This window comes from Crocodylus siamensis, chromosome 9 (assembly GCF_052110815.1).
Source record: "Crocodylus siamensis isolate JL-2025a chromosome 9, ASM5211081v1, whole genome shotgun sequence".
Lineage (NCBI taxonomy): Eukaryota > Metazoa > Chordata > Crocodylia > Crocodylidae > Crocodylus > Crocodylus siamensis.
The window spans coordinates 43,857,087-43,875,660 of record NC_143403.1 but is presented as its reverse complement, the minus strand read 5'-3'; the positions used below and the strand labels follow the sequence as shown (position 1 = coordinate 43,875,660).

The 18,574-nt window shown below is 51.0% G+C and overlaps 1 protein-coding gene and 1 pseudogene across 1 annotated transcript; both read left to right on the top strand.

The window, feature by feature from the left end:
• The first annotated feature begins 1,070 nt into the window (after positions 1–1,070).
• Positions 1,071–2,497, top strand: LOC149857470 (apelin receptor B-like). Its single transcript, XM_090062562.1, has one exon. The coding sequence runs from the start codon at positions 1,218–1,220 to the stop codon at positions 2,355–2,357; it is 1,140 nt and encodes a 379-aa protein (XP_089918688.1). The 5' UTR covers positions 1,071–1,217; the 3' UTR covers positions 2,358–2,497.
• Positions 2,498–17,551: 15,054 nt separating this feature from the next.
• LOC149857469 (U2 spliceosomal RNA) lies at positions 17,552–17,706 on the top strand (annotated as a pseudogene).
• The last annotated feature ends 868 nt before the right edge of the window (positions 17,707–18,574 follow it).

The window sequence follows — 18,574 nt, the reverse complement described above, 5'->3', positions numbered from 1 at the left end:
TAAACTCCTGTGGCCTGTCTCTCAGGGTCACTGGAACATACAAGCCTTCCCACTGTGTCCAGGTGCATTGGCTGGGGAGGTATCTGTGCCATGTTAGAGGGAGGACTGAATGTGGCTGTGCTATTAAGTGTGGAATGTGACCAAATGCCATGCAGAAGCGATGAGTACTAACTCTGCAGTGTGGGGAGATGAATGCTGCTCCCTGATACAGTGGGATAAAGGAAGTGTGCACATGTAGAGGAAAGGATATTAGTGTGCATGTGCAGTGATATGTGTATAGATGTGGGAGCATATGGTAATGGAAGAGATGTGTGCAGTATGCTATGGTTTGGGAAAGAAGGGAGCATGCATGTTACGGTGCGTGGGGATATGAGTGTGTGCTTATGGGACTGGGTGTGTAATGCTGTAGGTGGAATTTGAGCATGTGCATGGTATGTGAGAGTATGTGCTATGGTGGAGGAGTATGTGTTGCCTAGGCACTGTTGCCCAGGGTGGGCAATAAGTGCAGAATCATAGAAAAGTAGCACTGAAAAGGAGCTCAGGAGGTCATCTAGTCCAGCCCCTGCACAAGGCAGGGTCAGCCCCATCTAAGTTATGCTTTGAAGCATTGAGAGCAACCCTCATGCACAACGACCAAGCCAAATAACGCCTGCAATAGCGAAGGGAGGAGCCCCCAGGGCAGAGCTGGGCATGTGTGCGTTTAGGGGCGCACCATGGCAGGGGCTCAGGGAGGGTGAAGACTCCGACCTCCTGCTGAAGGTGCAGCGCTCCCAGGGCATCCCACCGCGACCTGGGCTGCGACAGCGCCCCGCACTGCCGGCTCCTGCCAGGGAGGCGACTCCTGCCGGCGCCTACACAACAGCCACATCCCCCTCTTATCTCCCCGGGGACCCCCCGCAGCGGCGCGGATGCCCCGGAGGGACAGGGCCCGAGGCAGGCACACACGGGGCATGCGGGGCCCCGCGCGCCTGGCGCAGGTAGGCGCAGCGGCGCGTGTGCGGGGCTTGTGCCCGAGCCCGGCCGGGGGGAGCCGCGCGCGTCTCCTCAGCCCGCTCCGGGCAGGGGCGGGCGCGTGCGCCCTGCCGGGGGGCTCGGCCCGGCGCCGGGACAGGCCGGCGCTGCGGGCGGGGACCCCGGGCGGCGGCAGGGGCGGGCTCTGCGCGCTGCCCCTTTAAAGGCGGCCGGCGGCGGCGAGCGGGGCAGCGCGAGCGCGGGCCATGGACTACCCGGGCGGGGACAGCGACCCCTACTACTACTACGGGGACGGGGACGGGGACGGCAACGAGACGGGCGCGGGCGGGCCGTGCGAGTGGCAGCCGGACTGGGAGGTGTCCTTCTCGCTGCTGCCCGTGCTCTACATGCTGGTCTTCGTGCTGGGGCTGTCGGGCAACGGGCTGGTGATCTTCACCGTGTGGCGCGGCCCCCGCGCCAAGCGCCGCCCGGCCGACACCTACATCGGCAACCTGGCGCTGGCCGACCTGGCCTTCGTGGTGACGCTGCCGCTGTGGGCCGCCTACACGGCGCTGCGCTTCCACTGGCCCTTCGGCTCGGCGCTCTGCAAGCTCAGCAGCTACCTGGTGCTGCTCAACATGTTCGCCTCGGCCTTCTGCCTGGGCGGCCTCAGCTTCGACCGCTACCTGGCCATCGTGCACTCGCTGCCGCGCGCCCGGCCCGGCCGCCCCCGCGCCGCCGCGCTGCTGCCGCTGGCCGCGCTGTGGGTGCTGGCCGGGCTGCTGGCGCTGCCCGCGCTGCTGCTGCGCGACACGCAGGTGGCCGAGCCCGACAACCTCACCGTGTGCGACATGGACTTCAGCGCCGTGGCCAGCCCGCGCCACGAGCGCTACTGGGCGGGCGCGCTGAGCCTGGGCACCACGGCGCTGGGCTTCCTGCTGCCGCTGCTGCTCATGACGCTGTGCTACTGCTGCATCGGCGCCGCCGTCAGCCGCCACTTCCGCCAGCTGCGCAAGGAGGGCGAGAAGCGGCGGCGGCTGCTGCGCATCATCGTCACGCTGGTGGCCGTGTTCGCGCTGTGCTGGCTGCCCTTCCACCTGCTCAAGAGCCTCTACGTGCTGAGCGGCCTCCGCCTGCTGCCGCTGCCCTGCGCGCTGCTCGCGCTCATCGCGCGCCTGCACCCCTACGCCACGTGCCTGGCCTACGTCAACAGCTGCCTCAACCCGGTGCTCTACGCCTTCTTCGACCTGCGCTTCCGCGCGCGCTGCCGGGGGCTGCTGCCCGCCCGCCCCGGCGCCCGCGCGCGCCCCGGGCCCGGCCCCCGCCCCGGCGCCGGCTCCGGCTCCTCCACGCTCAGCGGCCAGACGCAGAAGTCCGAGCTGCACTCCCTGGCCACCAAGGTGTAGCCGCGCGCGGAGTGCCCGGCGGCGCGGGGCGGGCCCCGCCGCCGCTCTCGTGTCCGCCCGCGCTCCCGGGGGCGCCCCCGCGGCTGCTCCCCCGGGCAGGGGCGCCGCTCCCGGGCCGGGCCGGCCCCGCGCCCCCAATAAAACGGTTTTTCAGAAGCGCTGAGCTCCGGTCCGCTTCCTTCCCCGGGCGGGCGGGCGGGCGGGCGGCACCGACCGAGGGGCTCCAGCTCGGGCGAGTGGTGCCTCACGGCTCCCTGCCCAGTGGCCGCTTGCCCGGGTCTGGCGGGGTCCGTAACAGAGCCGGCTCTTTCAGTGGGGAATAACCGCAGCCGCCGCCGCACCGCCCGGTCCGGCGGGGGGCGGGGGGCATCTAGGCGCCTTCCTCCGCGGCCGGTCGCTCGGGGCTGGGGCGGAATCGCGAGCGTCTCCGCGCCGCGCCCTGGTGCCTGGCACCGAGCCTGAGCGGTCCCTACAATAACCGCTTCTTTCACACGCCGGCAGGCACCTCCTACACGGAACTACGCCTAATGGCAGAGGTGACAAATGCCCTGTCTATGACTGCGTTATCGAGATGTGACCAGAGGCTCCCAAACTTTTCTTATTGCCTGCCCCCCTCCGGATTTACCAGCTGCTAGCATACCCGTACCAGCATGCGCTTTATATTTTGAAGCCTTAAATGCCAGTTATAATTATAATGGAAATTAAATCCGCCATTACACAATGCCTCCTGCGTACCCCCCAGAGATGCCTTGTGTACCCCCAGGGGTACATGCACCACAGTTGGGGAACCCCTGGACTAGACAGTCTGCTCTTCAGTGCTGTTCCCCTGCTGCTCTCTCATGGTAAATGCACTTAGAAGAGATAAGTCACAGTCATAGTCTGCTCTTAGATACACGGGTGTAAAACTAGACTAGTAAAATTAGACTACATCTCCACTGATGTCAGTAACTGGAGGTATTCCTGTGTACTGGAGAGGAGAAATTGGCTTTCAAATTCCCTTTCAGCCCTAGTGGCAGAGCTGTATAGGGCAGAGAATCTGGATCCCTGCCCCCACCATGACTGAAATACAGTGAAATTATACACAAACACCATGGGGATTTCAGGCCCCGCTGATGCTTGCATATCAAAGACACTGAGCACATTGAGAGTAGATTTGTGTCTGCTGGGAACTCACCCCCAGGGGTCCGGGCAGCCTCACAGTGCTTTGGCAGCTCTGACACCCTTATCCTCACTGCGTGATCAGCTGCAAGAACACAGGCTGTGCAGGAGAGAGACTTGAGTTTAGGCAAGATAGCATGGAGAAGGTGCCAGTGTAGTGAGTGTCCTAAAGAGGAGAAGATAAACCCAGGAAATTGTCAGGAAAGAGGTCTGTGGTTGGAGTTCTGGGAAAGGAGGGGGTGCTCAAGCAGGGAAACACGTGGGTGGAGAGCAATGAAGACAGAAAGGAAGGAGCAGTGTGTAGGATGTGGATGGATGCAATGCCTCCACCTGACAGAGAGAGTCCTCACCAAGCCTTGCCTGCAGACGTTTGCATAATTCATCATTTGTAAAGCATCAGGACAAAATCAGATGGCTACAGTACCACCCTTCTTCCCCCTCTGCCCTCCCCTCCCACAGGAGGTTACACTGTAACCCAGCCCACACAATCAAAGGCTGGGAATGTACTTGGGAGAATTAAACACTGACAATTAAAAACATACCTCTAAGAAGTACAAAGAAGGGCAAGGACTTGGAAACACAGCTCCATGGCTTTCTCAAACTTGGTTTCCATACCCAGGTGCTTCCCCATGCCCAGGCAGTGCCAGTCACAACCCTTCCACCAGAAAAAGCACATGGTCCACACCCCTCTTAAGCTTTCCTTTCACTGGGTTTGCACTAAGAGGATGATGTGGAATCAGGTCCAGCAGGATGGGTCCTTGTGAATGAGGCATTCTGCCATTGTATTGCCATTCTTCACCAAAGTACAAACTTCTACGAGTACAGCTAAAGGAACACCTTTGGCCAAAAAGCCTCAGTCTGTGGAGAAAAATGGATGATGATCTTTACTATTACTTGGGGGTGGGGCAGAGACAAGTTGGAGTTCTAAATGCCAGACATTACTACTTGATGTACCATCTCCATATCCACGCCTCAATCCCTTCTGCTATCCTGCTAGGGCCTCAGCCACTTAACAGCAACTGCCTTGTGTTCCCAACTGGCATGGGAATGCAACAAGGAAGCCGAGTACCACTTGGGTATGGAAGGCTCTTTGCCTTGTACAAAAGAAGCAAATTAGGCATTGGAATTTAAAGAAGGGGAATGGAGACCAGAGGATGAAGAAGTCAAAGAAATGCCTTTTGAAGCCTTATGGTGATGAGTTTATTCAATTTAGCCCTTGAGCTGAACTTCAGCCTTGAACAGGACTGATCCCTTTAAACAGGAGCACAGTTGCACCTGGCACCTATCAGCAGCCAGGTGTGTGCATCATTCAGTTAAATGGCTTGATATTTCATGTCTTCCATTTTAAATTGGAGCTTCCATATTGGAGTGGGACTCAAACATGTTCCTTTTTTTCTTAGAGACTAAATATATCTAGCTTTGCCCTGGGCAGGTTTCTTACGTTGCATCACAGATACTGGTCTAGTTAGGAAGGGTGTGGAAGACCTAGCTGAATGACGATGGCTGAAAAGTCATCACAAGCAATTGTCCATCAACATGGAACAAGATTCAGAACATGGAAACTTGACTGAGGAAAAGAGCTAGCGTTTCTCACTATGGGCACATGGAAAAAAACAAGTAACTTAATTTAAGGAGCGCTCACTTTTGAAGGGGAGCTGTCCAGCATTCCCTGCAATCAAAGCAGGGTAGAGAGAAAATAAGGCAGGAGAGAGATTTTATCTAGCCCAAAATGTTAACGTAATCTTGGATTTATAGAAAGGGAGATACCAAACAATCAAGACTCATCTTAGGACTTCTATAGTTTACAAAGCTGTAACATGGTTTTTTTTGTTTGTTTGTTTGTTTATACAAATGAGACGGAGAATAAGGGAAGAATCCTAGTTCACTTTATGTGCCCACATGGCAGTTTTCCACCTGCCTGTCATTTTTTGAACGTATGCACAGTTTGTGATTCTATTAACTGTGCAGTTTGGATGCATAAGCATCTATCTGGTTGCTGAAGATATGCAGTAGGTTGTGTACTGGCTGGGCAGGTATGTGATCCCATACTCACTACTACACTGGGTGAGTGGAAGCCATGAAATTCTACCTGGTGAAAACCCATGATTAATGGGTCTTAGATGCTGGGGAGGTGAGAGGAGGGGGCAGCTTCCTATGTTTTGGCCCCAGTTAATCGAGCAGTTAGGGATCTTGCCTGCAAAACAGGACAGCCAGGTTCTAGGCTCCCCAATAGACAATTTAAGCCTGCAATCTCTCTGACTTCTCTGATTGCCAGGTCACAGGTTAGGCCTGAGCCCATCCCTTTCTCCAGCCTCACCTTTGAGGTTGGCCCACTAAGCAGCTAAGACAGGGAGACACGTTAGGCCAAAAGGAAGAGAGCAAGATAGAAAATGTGTGGCTCAGTAAGATGGTTGCTAGTCTGGAAGGGTGCAGGGCCTGGGTCTTTTCTTCCAATGGATTGGGAACAGTCCCATTATTCTCTGTTTATTTTATTCAATGATTGTTAAATGCAAGGTTCAGTGCCTCAGCTTGCATACCTGAGTGGTGGAGCAGACACCATAAGCAGCATAGTCCCAGAGTAGCCACGTGCACTCTAGGGGTGTGTGGCATGCAGCGACAGCTCTGTAGCTTCTGGGCTACACTGCAGAGTCCAGTGGCAGCAGCAACTCCAGATGTGGAATGTGAGACTGGTCTGTGGGTTTGGTGTGGCCCACGGACCACTCCACATCACTCATCTGGCCTATGGTACCAAAAAAGTTTTACACCCCTGTACTAAGCTATTCTTCTGCTCATGCTGCCTCTTCTGTCTCCCTTTAAAAAAAGTCCCCACTGATTTTGCTATTCCTCCTCCCAGGACTAAGCACTGACAGTCAAAATGCCTGAGGCTGAATTGATTCAGTCTTTCCAGGTTAGTTTAAGCTGCAAAGATAGAACCAAGAAGCAAATGAACAGACATTCACTTTTGATTTAGGACATGCAGTCACATGGCTGCAATGGTTCAGACTAGAAGCTGGTGGGCACTAGACCAGGGCTCTGTGGCATGTAGCCAGCACAGGCTGTGTGTTTCCTTCCCCTTCCTGGTGCCCCTGAGGTTCCTGGGATTTTCAGTCCACAATCATAGCAGCAGGTCTCTGCAGGATTGCTTATCACTTCCTCTTCCTACCTCCAGGTGCCTCTGGGATTTGTAGTTCACAGTCACAGCACACAGTGAATTTAGCAGGGCAGCGCAGCTCTATACTCAGGGGAAAGGAAGTTTAACCCCCCTCCCCCTGGCCCCAGCCCCTAGTCGAGGTTTGCCTGGGGGGGACAGTGAGACAGCCAGTGAGACCAGTGAGCCAGCCCTCACTGCTCCAGCTAGGGGGCAGAGGGGCAGGGGCAGCCCTGCTCTCTTGAGCAGACAGTACAGCCCAGTCCAGGGCTGCAAAATGCTGGGATGCTGGGAGACTCTGATTTAACTTGGACCAGAAAGACTGGTGTTCAACCTTCTAGTCCCATTATGGTGCCTGTCTTTCTGTTTGGGGAAGAAAGCTGAGTAGGAAAAACTGGGCTGTACTGGACAGAGAGACAGGAGATGAGAGCCTGACATTAGGGCAATGAAGGGACCAGGATTGCAGGCAGCTCACTTTGGGTGCAGTCAGAAGTGTAGCTCCTCACCATGCGGTCTTTGCAGGAAGCGTTCTGACTTACAACCATCCCCTGAATCAGACAGAAGTTCACTGTTGGTTCCATGGGGGAGGGAAATTTAGCTTCTGGCTGGGAACCTGGAGCCACTTTCCCTGGCTGGGAGGCAGTGCAGACACAAGTTACAAAAGACAGTCTGTTCTGAAATATCTTCTTCTGACCCTTCATACAATGCAGGGTCAGGGTTTCACCTGATGGGCCATTTTTAGATTTCATAGATTAGATTTAGATTTCATAGACATTAAGGCTTGAAGGAACCTCAGAAGATCATCGAGTCCAGCCCCCCACCCAAAGGGCAGGAAATCAGCTGGGGTCATATGATCCCAGCAAGATAAGCATCCAATTGACTTTTGAAGGTGTTCAATATAGGTGCTTGAACCACCTCCAATGGCAGGCTATTTCAGACTTTGGGGGCTCGGACAGTAAAAAAATTCTTCCTTATGTCCAGCCTGAAACAGTCTTGCAGTAGTTTATAACCATTCGACCTCATTATCCTTTGGGGCGCTCTGGTGAATGAATGTTCCCCCAGATCCTGGTGGTCACCCCTGATAAACTTATAGGTGGCCATCAGATCACCCCTGAGCCTACGCTTTTCCAGGCTAAAGAGCCCCGTGGCTCTCAGCCTGTCATCGTAAGGTCTGTTTTCCTGACCTCTGATCATGCACGTGGCTCTTCTCTGGACTCTCTCAAGCTTCTCCACATCCTTTTTTTAATTGTGGAGCCCAAAACTGGATGCAGGACTCCAGCTCCGGCCTCACAAAGGCCAAGTACAAGGGGAGAATGACGTCTCAGGATTTGCTCGAGAAGCATCTATAGATGCAAGCTAGCGTTTTGGTCGCTTTACTAGCTGCAACATCACATTGCAGGCTCATGTTCATCTTGTGGTCAATGATGACCCCCAAGTCTCTTTCTTCCATAGTGCTAGCTGCCGAGCCTATAAGGGTGCTGCAGTTTTTGCCTTCCAAGGTGGAAAACCTTGCATTTTTCAGTGTTAAACACCATCAGGTTCTCATCCGCCCATTTCCTGAGCCTGTCCAGGTCAGTCTGGATCACCCTCCTGTCTTCTGGTGTGGATGCTTTGCCCCAGAGTTTGGTGTCATCGGCCAACTTGGCCAGTCCACTTCTGACTTCAATGTCCACATCATTAATGAAGATGCTGAACAATATGGGTCCAAGGACAGAGGCTTGGGGGACCCCACTGGTCACAGGGCACCATAACAATTGACTTCCATCGATTACTACCCTCTGGGTCCGACCACGGAGCCAGTTCCCCAGCCAGCGGATCGTGGTGGAACAAGGCCACAACTGGCCAGTTTTACCAAGAGGTGATCATGGGATACCAGATCAAAGGCTTTTCTGAAGTCAAGATATATGATATCAATCTCTTCTCCCTTGTCCAGATGATAGGTCACCTGGTCAGAGAAGGAAATGGGATTGGTCAAGCAAGACCTACCCACAACAAACCTGTGCTGGCTATCCCTCAGGATGTTGGCATCGGCCAGTCCATTAAGTAAGGCTTCTTTAATAAACTTTTCTAAGACCTTCCCCAGGATAGAGGTCAGGCTGATGGGCCTGTAGTTTTCCATATCCACTTTTCTCCCTTTCTTGAAGATAGGCACCACATTGGCCTTCTTCCAGTCTTCGGGCACTACACCAGAGCGCCAGGAATTCTCGAAGATCTGTGCTTGGGGCTGGGCTATGATGCTTGCCAGCTCCTTGAGTACCCTGGGGTGTAGATTGTCAGGCCAGCTGACTTGAAGGTATCCAGCCTCTCAAGGTGTTCCTTCATGAGGTCAGCATTGATGGAGGGCAGGGGATCTCCCTCACCCAAATCTCCCTGTCCCATAGTGGACAGGGGCATCCCATGGGACTGATGAAAGACTGATGCAAAGTATCCATTTAATAGGTTGGCTTTTTCCTGGGCATCAGTTGTCTCATCTGGTTCAGCAGGGGTCCAATGTTGCTCTTGCTTTTGAAGCAGTCTGGAGCTGTGCCCTTGTGTTTGGTTACAGCTATAAACCACTTTCTGTGGCCTGACTGGCTGAAAATTGTCACTTCTGCCTGTGCCACTTGTCCCTGGGGTACTCACTGCCAAGAAGCTGAAAGCTGTGAAGAAGGAAAGCAAAGCCAGGTAACACAGGAAAAGCAAGACATTAAAAAGTAAGTAAATGTAATGCCCAAAGTTCACCACTGTGGAGTTAGGCTTGCCCAGTGGTGCACAGTGCCCTTTTAGAATGTGCAGAATGGCTAAATTGAAACCTTTGAAAGCCTGGAAGCAGAGTTAAGGTACATGTCACACACACCACTCTGATTATATACTGGCCTTCTTTGACCAGTGCCACAGCATGCCAATAACACACCTACTACCTTACTTCCGCTGGGAACAGGGCATACAAGCACCCTAGGGTATAGTGTAACACCTCCTCCTTGCTAAGGAAAAGCTCAAGTTTAGGTCTGATGCAATGAACAGGACCTGCAGGCACTTGTGTGTACTCAGACATTGAGCCTGCTACACACAACTCCCCTCCCCATCCCCCAGCCCAGATCTGCTACATGCTACCTTGCAGCCCTTTGCCCTTGTCCTAAGGTGTCCTTCAGTCCTTTGCCTTCATATTCCCCTCATGAATCACTAAGACTATTGCAAAGTATGCCACTAGATTACTGCCCATTATGTTGGGCAGTCAGCTACTCACAGACCTGTAATTACTTTCCATTGGCACCAGGTGTTGCTGAGCTGCTGTGCAATTTCCGTAGTTCAGGCCTTTAGCCAGTAGGTACCGCTGTGATTTTATTTTCTATGTCTGTGTGGGGGGTTTTTTAACCCTTCCTCCCTCCTACTCCACAGCTGACCTTAGGCATCCAGGGCATGGTGAGGCATGTGGTCCAGGTATAATAATAATAATAACAATAATAATAGAAATGGAGAGGCGACCAATTGTCATATACTACCCGTTAATTTTTCCCATGCCACCACCACCAGTTGTATATGTGAAACCCCCCACCATGCCTGTGCCCGCGCCCATGTACCCCCCACCCGTGCCCCCCTGCCTGATTCGCCCACTGCGTACAGAACTGCAGAACCTAGCAGCATTACTATAATGGGAAGTTTACCAATATAAAAAATTTGGAGTGTGCAACCCTACCTACCCCATAAAGACTTCTTTCAAATTTCTTAGAATTTATATTCACATTGCAGAACCACAGCAAAAAGTCCCGGAGGTTGCTGCCTGCCAGATCTGCTGCCGCCCCAGATACAGGGTACAAATCCTCTCAGGTGATATATAAGTAATGTCCTACCAACCTTATACATGGCAGGTTTGGGGGCAAAAGTTTGGGGGGTTAAGAGGTCGGTTTTTGGACTGTCATACAGAACTCTTTCCTCTTCTTCTTTCTTCCCCCTCCCTGAAGAAGAGTTTCACAGAAGAAGAATAAAGAAGACCACTTAAAAGAAGGCGTTTGTATTTAGTTACTTAGAAAGTGTAGATGTAGCTAAAAGTTAGTTAGTAAGTTAAAAATCCCAACCTGACCTTTTTTATACTATTGCTATATTTTACTATTTATTTTAAATTCTTTATTTTATTTATTATTTAAATATGTTTTTACTTATGCACCCCCTTTTTCTTTTTAATAAATGTTGTAATTTTTGTAGCAAAGCTATGTAATTTTTTAATCCATATATGTGTGGCATGCTTGTTTTCATCATGATTTCTTTCTTCATAGGGAGATCCACATGTGTTGCATGGTTCTGTGGTGGGGCTGGAGAAGTGAGGACCGCGCCCACAAAAAAAAGGCAGCATGGATATAGAGTCTGGCTATTTCACATTTGAAAGAGGGCAATTTAGTAAGTATTTGGTGTATTATGAGCATTTTTTCCACCTAGTTTCACAAATCAAAAGAGTCAGTCACAGGAATCATTGTCTTTCAACAATCCATTATTTATTTACCATTTTGGTTTTCTTTTCATTAGCAAAACTATAAATGAGTTACATTTGTATCAATCCAAGCATTCACTGAGAAAACACAAACCCACCCACTCAAAAATGCTGTTGGTAGGTAGTCAATACCAGCACCACCACCCCCCGGTGCCCCATGCAACAAGTGGCCAGGAAAAGCTGCAGGCAGAAAAACAAAAAAAGAAATGGATCCAAAGAACGACTGAAATCGCTCTTCTCCACCCAGCAGTGTGGGGTGGGATTTTGTCAGGCCCATGGGCAACTGGTGCCAACGGGGGGGGGCGGGCAGCAGCCAATCGCCAAGCCCAAAATCACCAACAGTGAAACCGGAAGTGCACTTTTGCCGGCACTTCCGGTTTCATGGCAGGCGTTTCCAGGGGATGCATGGCCAATCCCAGTGGGTGCCCATGCACCCATGTATACTCCATATGCGTTGCCAATGGCCAGACCTACAAAGATATGGAGGCAGACGCTTCAGGATACCATGACATTTTATTGTAAGAAACACATTATTGTAAGCAGTCGGTTCCTTGGGCTTCTTTGCCTTCACACCAGCAACACCCTGAATTGGCCCTGGCTCCCTGGACCACAGTGGTGGCTGCCTGGCCCCACTAGCAGTCATACAGCCCTCCTCTGACCCCACTGCATTGGGGGAACAGGCTCAACTGTAATGCTCCCAGATACCTCCTGGACAGAGGCAAGCTGAGCCGACTACACATCACCACCCTCCACCCTACAGTGGAGAAAATGGCTGCAGGCATAGAAGCAGATGCCACAAGAGTGGGGCACCATTTGTACTGCCCACAACTTCCAGTGCCCACTTCAGAGCCATATTTACAGCTGCCACTGCCCGTGCTAACTGCAAACATTTAAAGCCAAAAATTGGTTCAGCATCTGTTACATTACAAGCCATCCAACCCCAAAAGAGAATGGCATACACCCTTCATCCACCACCACCAAAAGAGCATGACAACCCACCTCCAGCGACACATAAATTTAACCCCTCCTTCAGTCCCCAAAACCCAACCAGCATGAACTCAAGCACTCTCTGCCAGTGGCAAGAGGCACATTACAAGATATTTACAGTTCACTGCTTGTGTATCTTCTTGGGTCTCGGTAACAGAAAGTGATGCTTAGGTGTTGTTGGGAAAGAAATTGCATTAGCCACATGGGTTTCTTCCTGTTCCTCCACCTTTTCCTCCACCTCCTCATCTGTGCTAGTCTGTGGAATCGGGAGGGGAGGGGAACTGGCACTGCTATCAAGTCTAGGGTGACCCCCGGTTCTCTTTGCGAGTCCTTATCACCTGGGAACTGTGAGCAGTCTCCAAACAGCTGCTACATGCTCATGATTTCACCTTCAGGAGGGACTGCCTCCGTCAGTGTGCTCTCCTCCTCCTGTCTGCATACCCGGAATGTCGCCTGCATCCTTGGAGAGAATGATGGACAGCTGGTCATTAAGGAGCAATTGAGCACCCTGCCACAGAACAAGAGTTCTCATCTTTGGCATGGTAAAACACAGACCTCAGGGCTTGATCTTGCACCAGACTTGGGTCCAGTCATGATCGTGCCCTCACACCTGCATCGCTTTTGCAATGGAGACATAAACAGGCTTATTCCTCCTAGTTTCCAGCTTTTCTACGATCCTTTCCTCTGACCAAATATTGATTAAGTCATGAAGTTGTTCCTGGGTCCAGTTGGGTCCACAGGCATTGGAGGTATCAGCCTCCTGTGCCATGACCTCCATACTGCTGGCCTTGGCTTTGTGAGACATGGCAAGGCAGTTCATGGTCAGCAGCAAGAGAGTCATGAATCGTAGGTGGCAAAATTTGAGGGTTGCCTTTATACACATGCCGTGAAAATTCAAAAGATTGTGAAGTCATCATCTGTGTCTCACACCAGCCCAAGGTGATGAAGTAGCCCATTTGCCAACAAAGGCTTGGTGATGGGCTTAAGCATGGGCCGCATAAGGCCATTGTCCATTGGCATGGCTGCTCAATGCCATGCCAACATTTTGATTGAATGTTGCAAAAAATTGATCACACCTCCCTGCCTGTTTCCCCCTACTTAGTCCCACAACGAAGGCCATTTTTTTGCAATTTTCAGCTGCCTAGTCCTACATTAACAGGAGAGGACTACGGCAAAATCTTATGTTTGCAAGTGATTACAGTTGTAAGATCTGATGCATCAGAAAATTTTCAAGTTGCTTCTTATCTGAGGACCAAACAAAGGCTGGGCAAATGCCCAGTGCCCGAGGGTTCCTTTTTGAAAAAGTAGTGGTCATATATGGGATGCAGCTAGACAGAGCCTCCACCCCCTGTTGGTTGTGCTAATTTATGGGTAAGATCTGAGACGCAGCTGATGACAGCGAGGGGTCAAATGGAGAATCAAGAAAAAATGCATGAGGAATGGGAAGTGGAGAATAGAGAACAATGCAGTGAAGACTCCTCCAACATGGAGAATCTGGAGGACATGAGTGAGTACGAGGAGGAGGAGAAGGAGGTGGCAGTAGTGCTGCTGCTTTAAATACTGCTGGCCTGGAGATTAATACATGGCATGCTCCACTGCTGGAGAAGGGTGGTAGAGTATTCAGCAGCAGGTTGTGTCCAAGCTTTAATAGCACTGTGAATCAGAGAAAGAAAATGGATATATCCCAAGGACTTGGAATACCCAGAGGCAAGCAAAGAAGATGACTGGGCTCTGTTGAGAAAACTCAGGAGCAGCATCCGTGTGGTCTGGGCCTGCGAGAGCAGCTCTGACTCATGGTAGCAAATTGTGCTGACCACTTGGAACAACCAGCACTGGCTGTAAGTGTTCCAAAAGACCAGGGGGACATTTTATCATCTTGTCTCAATGCTGGGGCCCCACATTGTGAGGCAGGACACTAACATGTGTTGGGCCATCTCGCTGGACAAGAGAATGGCAGTGGCCATCATGAAACTTGCCACCCCAACCAGCCTCTGCTACATCGCGAACCATTTTGGCATGGCTCCCTGCACGGCAAGGTTGGCAACTCATGAGGTATGCCAGCTGCTAAAGGACATGGCTGCAACAATTTATCTGCCTTGTGAATCCACAGCAAGTCATAGATGGCTTCAATGACAAGGGGTTCCCGAACTGCGTGGGAGCTTTAGACAGTACTCACATCCCAGTGCTGTGCCTTTCGGGGAGGTGGAGGTCTTTCACAAACAGGAAAGGATTTGCTTCCGTGATCTTGCAAGCCATGGCATGGGCTGGTTCACAAACATTTTTACTGGGTGGGACAGCACGATGTATGCAAGTTCAGAAAGTCCCCACTCCCTGACCTTATGGAGAAAGGACATTATGCAAGTGATCTGCGGTGTTGCTGTTCCCCTGGTTATATTAGCAGATGCTGCCTACCACCTGAAGCTCTGGTTCATGAAGCTTTATGGAGGGAACTTGACAGACCCGCAGAAGCTGGTTTTTAACTACCGTCTGAGCAGTTGCAGGATGGTTGTCGAATGCGCCTTTGGCCAACTGAAAGGACAATGGAGGGTGCTTATGTGCCAGCTTGAGCTGGAGTCAGAAAATATCACGGCCTTTGTAGTAGCAGACTGCTTCCTGCACAACATCTGAAAGACCTGTGGAGAGGTTTTCAGGGAGTTGTGGGCTGAAGAAGTGCAACAGGCAGTGGCTAGACAAAGATGTGGCCACCCACCCACCAGTCTCAACCCTGCACTGTACATTTCTGATATCATATCAATTATATAGGAAAAAAAAAAAGATTCATATATAAACATTCTCATTACTTTGTAACATGGGTGGAAAGGAAAGAGACAGGAAGGAATGATACACACAGCTTGTCATCAGGATTACCATGGGGGTTGCCTACTGGGAAACCACCCCTAGCCTAGGCAGGTACAAGTGATAGGGTTTTGGGGTGCCCATGCCCAGGTGGGGGAAGGGGTGGGGGGAGACTTAGCAGGAGACTCATAGTAGGGGCAGAGGGCGGGGACTGTAACACATGCGCCTCCTGCTATTATCTATTAGGAAAGACACTACGGGGAGGTAGATTGGCATTTGGTTCCCCTGGCTGGAACCTGCAGGGAATGACACACGGGACTTACGTTGTTCAAAAGAACATGTCATGCAAACACAAACATGTCACACCAAATTAACCCAGGCTAAAATTTTAAAATTTTAATTAACGAGGACTAAACGCTGTGTCCTGTACAAATGCCCCCTTTCACTAAGGCATCTGGGTATGATCTGAAAACATGAGGGAGGATCCATCACTTCACTTAGCAGCTTTTTGACCTTTGCAACACCTGTTTTGATCCACTCCCACTTGCTATTGCCAGCAAGCACTTGTATGGGAAGATTGGATACTGTCTGAAGCAGGGCATTGGACTCCTGACTTCCTGAAGTCCATTCCAGCCCTACTTTTCTGTGATTCTAGGATAGAGCTGCAGCCGCTTTCCAAGGACACACTTCCACACCCAGCACAATGCATCCTGCTGCCAGGGAGTCTGTTTTGATAGTCAGCCTAAGCTTCTCACTGCCTAGTCCCATACCATTCCTTCCAACTCTGCCTTATGGACCATCAGAAATAATCCCCCAGTGGTGTTTGTCCTTCCAGGATTTGCAGAATCTTATCATAGTCTCCCTACCCCACACTCCAAAATAAACTGCATGCAATCCATTGGCTGATATTCTTGCTGATTTAGACAATACCCTGGGACTTAAATAACATGCCTTAAAGGGAAAAATGGGGAATATTACAATATAATATAATGGAACAAGTCTTGGCCCCATGCTATCTGATTCCTGCTGCATCTCAGCCTGGGAGAAAGCCAAATGAATGGTTTTTCACACATGGAAGTGAATGCACCAAATGCTGACAAAGCAGGGTGCCCTTCACACTTCTCTACTCAGCTCAAAGGAAGGCAGTCTGGGAACTGCTAGAGCAGACCAACAGGGAGCAATTTGTGGCCACTTAACAAGGAGTTTGAACTCCATTCACAGAAAGCCTCGAGAGGGATTGAAGCAGCAGCTGGAGGCTTGGGAGCTGGCAGGCATCCCCAGCACATGATCTTCTCCCTTCAGGTTTAGCAAAGTCTATAAAGAAAAACCATGATATCATAGCAGCAGAGTAGACAACATCTATCCACTTCCTGCGGCTCCAATGCATTGTGAGAAATGCTCAAGAGAAAGAAAGGAAGCATGGTCTTCTACCCTTGACTAGCCCATCCTACCCCTGGGCTCACTCCACTTCTTGCAGCTTCTGGGCAGGAGGCCAACATTCACAAAAGGAACATGCAATTTAGGGAGACCAGCTTGACACCTAATTTTGGAGAAGTGCTGACTACCTCTTCCCCTAAATATCACAACTTGTGTTGTATTCTTGAAAGCACTACCCAGTCTTAAAACTGTAGTGCAGAGATCATTTGGAGAAAAGGGTCCCTTATACTCTTGGGAACAAAAGGGCCATTGCAGCCCTTGGGCAACCCTTCCTTCAGGCTGGGTATTTGTCCTACTGTTGGCCATCCTGCTGGGCATGTCACCATGAGTGGGAATGTGTGCTCCCCAGGGACAAATAGCAATGGCACATATTTGTGCCACTGCTACTTGTCTCCAGGGCATGCCCCTGCACACGCACTCTGGCACATGGCAAGTTGCTCCAGGTGGAGTCAGGAAGGCTGGGGCCAGCACCTGGGCTAGCCTGAGCAGCCTTACCTGGGATTTCTTAGTGCAAATTAGCAGCGCAGTGAATACCTGCATGTGCAACGCATGCAGGTTGTGGCACCACAGATGGGTCTGCAGCACCACAAACCACATGTGTGCACTTGTCTGGATATACCCACTGAGTCCATTTTACCAGCCAGGCTTTAGAAGATTAATTCAGACTTTACAGCTTTTTCTGTCTTTGTTGACACTCTCTCAAGCTTCCATTAGTACACTGAACTCCTGCCTGGGACCAGCATCTCTCTCCCTATGCTTACTGCACAGTCAGCACAGCCTCTCCACCATTTAACACAAGTTCATCTTCTAATAGGGCTGGGGTTACTGAAGAATGTGTGTGGTGCAGAAGAACCATTTCCAAATGAAGCAAGACCACTTGTGACCCCAAGCATAAGTCACATTTGTCTTTCTCTCTTTCCACTTAAAGAGAGTGAAATGAGGGCTAGTAAAGGGGGATAAATGGATGGTCCCACAAATGGAGATTCTCTGTTAATCCATTAAATGGAAAGTTCTGACAGCAGGGTTGAAAAACTCACCCTCAATTTCCAGGTACCTCAGCCAGGGAACTCTTGGGGGATAGAAGAGTGGCCACAGCCTTTAGGCCACAGCCAGTCTTGATCCAAGAAGCCAACTGCTGGCCCGGGAGAGCCTGTTGCACAGACACACACTTACCTGGCAGGGGAAGCAGCGTGACCACGTAGGCGAGCTCCCCAGGGTAATTGTCTCTGATATGTCCTCCATAGGAGGTCTATATTGAGCAGATTCTTTTTGGTATTGGGTGGTGGAACCGGAGCGTGCTCCATCCACTCCATGCATTGACCTGGTATTGCAGTGCTTCCAGGACCGGTGCAAAAAAACAGGAAAAAAAAAAAAAAAGCTGCTTACTGTAGTGCCAGTTTTTGGGGACTGGACCCTTACTCTGTGGGATCAGAATTGGGAAGATCTGCTGCACTCATTTCTGAGAGCATGATGACTTCTGGTGACTGCTCAGCCAAAATGCATCTAAGACAGCAAAGTTCAGCACCTAGCACTTGGATCTATTCCCAACAGCCTGGTGTCCTTCCAAAGTGGGGTAGGCTCCATACATCATTGCTAATCCCCTGGGCCAGGCAGGGCTCCTGCCTTAGTTCACTAAAAATGGCCAGGTGCCCTGAAAGACCAGTCAGGATCTCTCATAGCCCAAATCTATCATTTTGCTGGCCCAGGCAGCTCTTCCTTATTAGGCTACCTTTTTGCTTCCAGTGGTTATTACTGGTTAGGGAATAGGGGCCATACTGAAGGCAGTGAACCTCACAGCCCTCCAGTTCCCAGCTCTGGCAGGCTGGATTGTCCCAATTGTCTATCATTTTCAAAACCCCTTTTCAAAAGTCAGTAACAGATTTGTTGCACCTTGGCCATTTAGAAACTATAGGCCCAGACCGGGAGATGTATTTAGAGGAAACTGTAAATGTTACAGCGAAGGGGAACAAGAAAGAACAGAGCTTCCCCTCATCTTGCTGGCTTGAAAGAGGCATGACCCCTCCCCCCCGATCTGTTCCCCTCTTCTGGGCTGATGCAGTGTTTTGCTACCTGGAGATAAGAATAATAATGGAAAGTGAGTGAGGCATAGAGACCACAGTGCTGCAGAGAAAGTTTTCATTCGCAGGAATGTGGAAACAATATGAAAGCATTAAAAAGAGGCCAGTGCCAAGTGAGGAACACAGAAGCAAGAAGAAAGGGAGGCCA

What these genes read in the sequence shown, in the direction of transcription:
- LOC149857470 (XM_090062562.1), top strand. Translation starts at nt 1,218, where the DNA reads ATGGACTACCCGGGCGGGGACAGCGACCCCTACTACTACTACGGGGAC.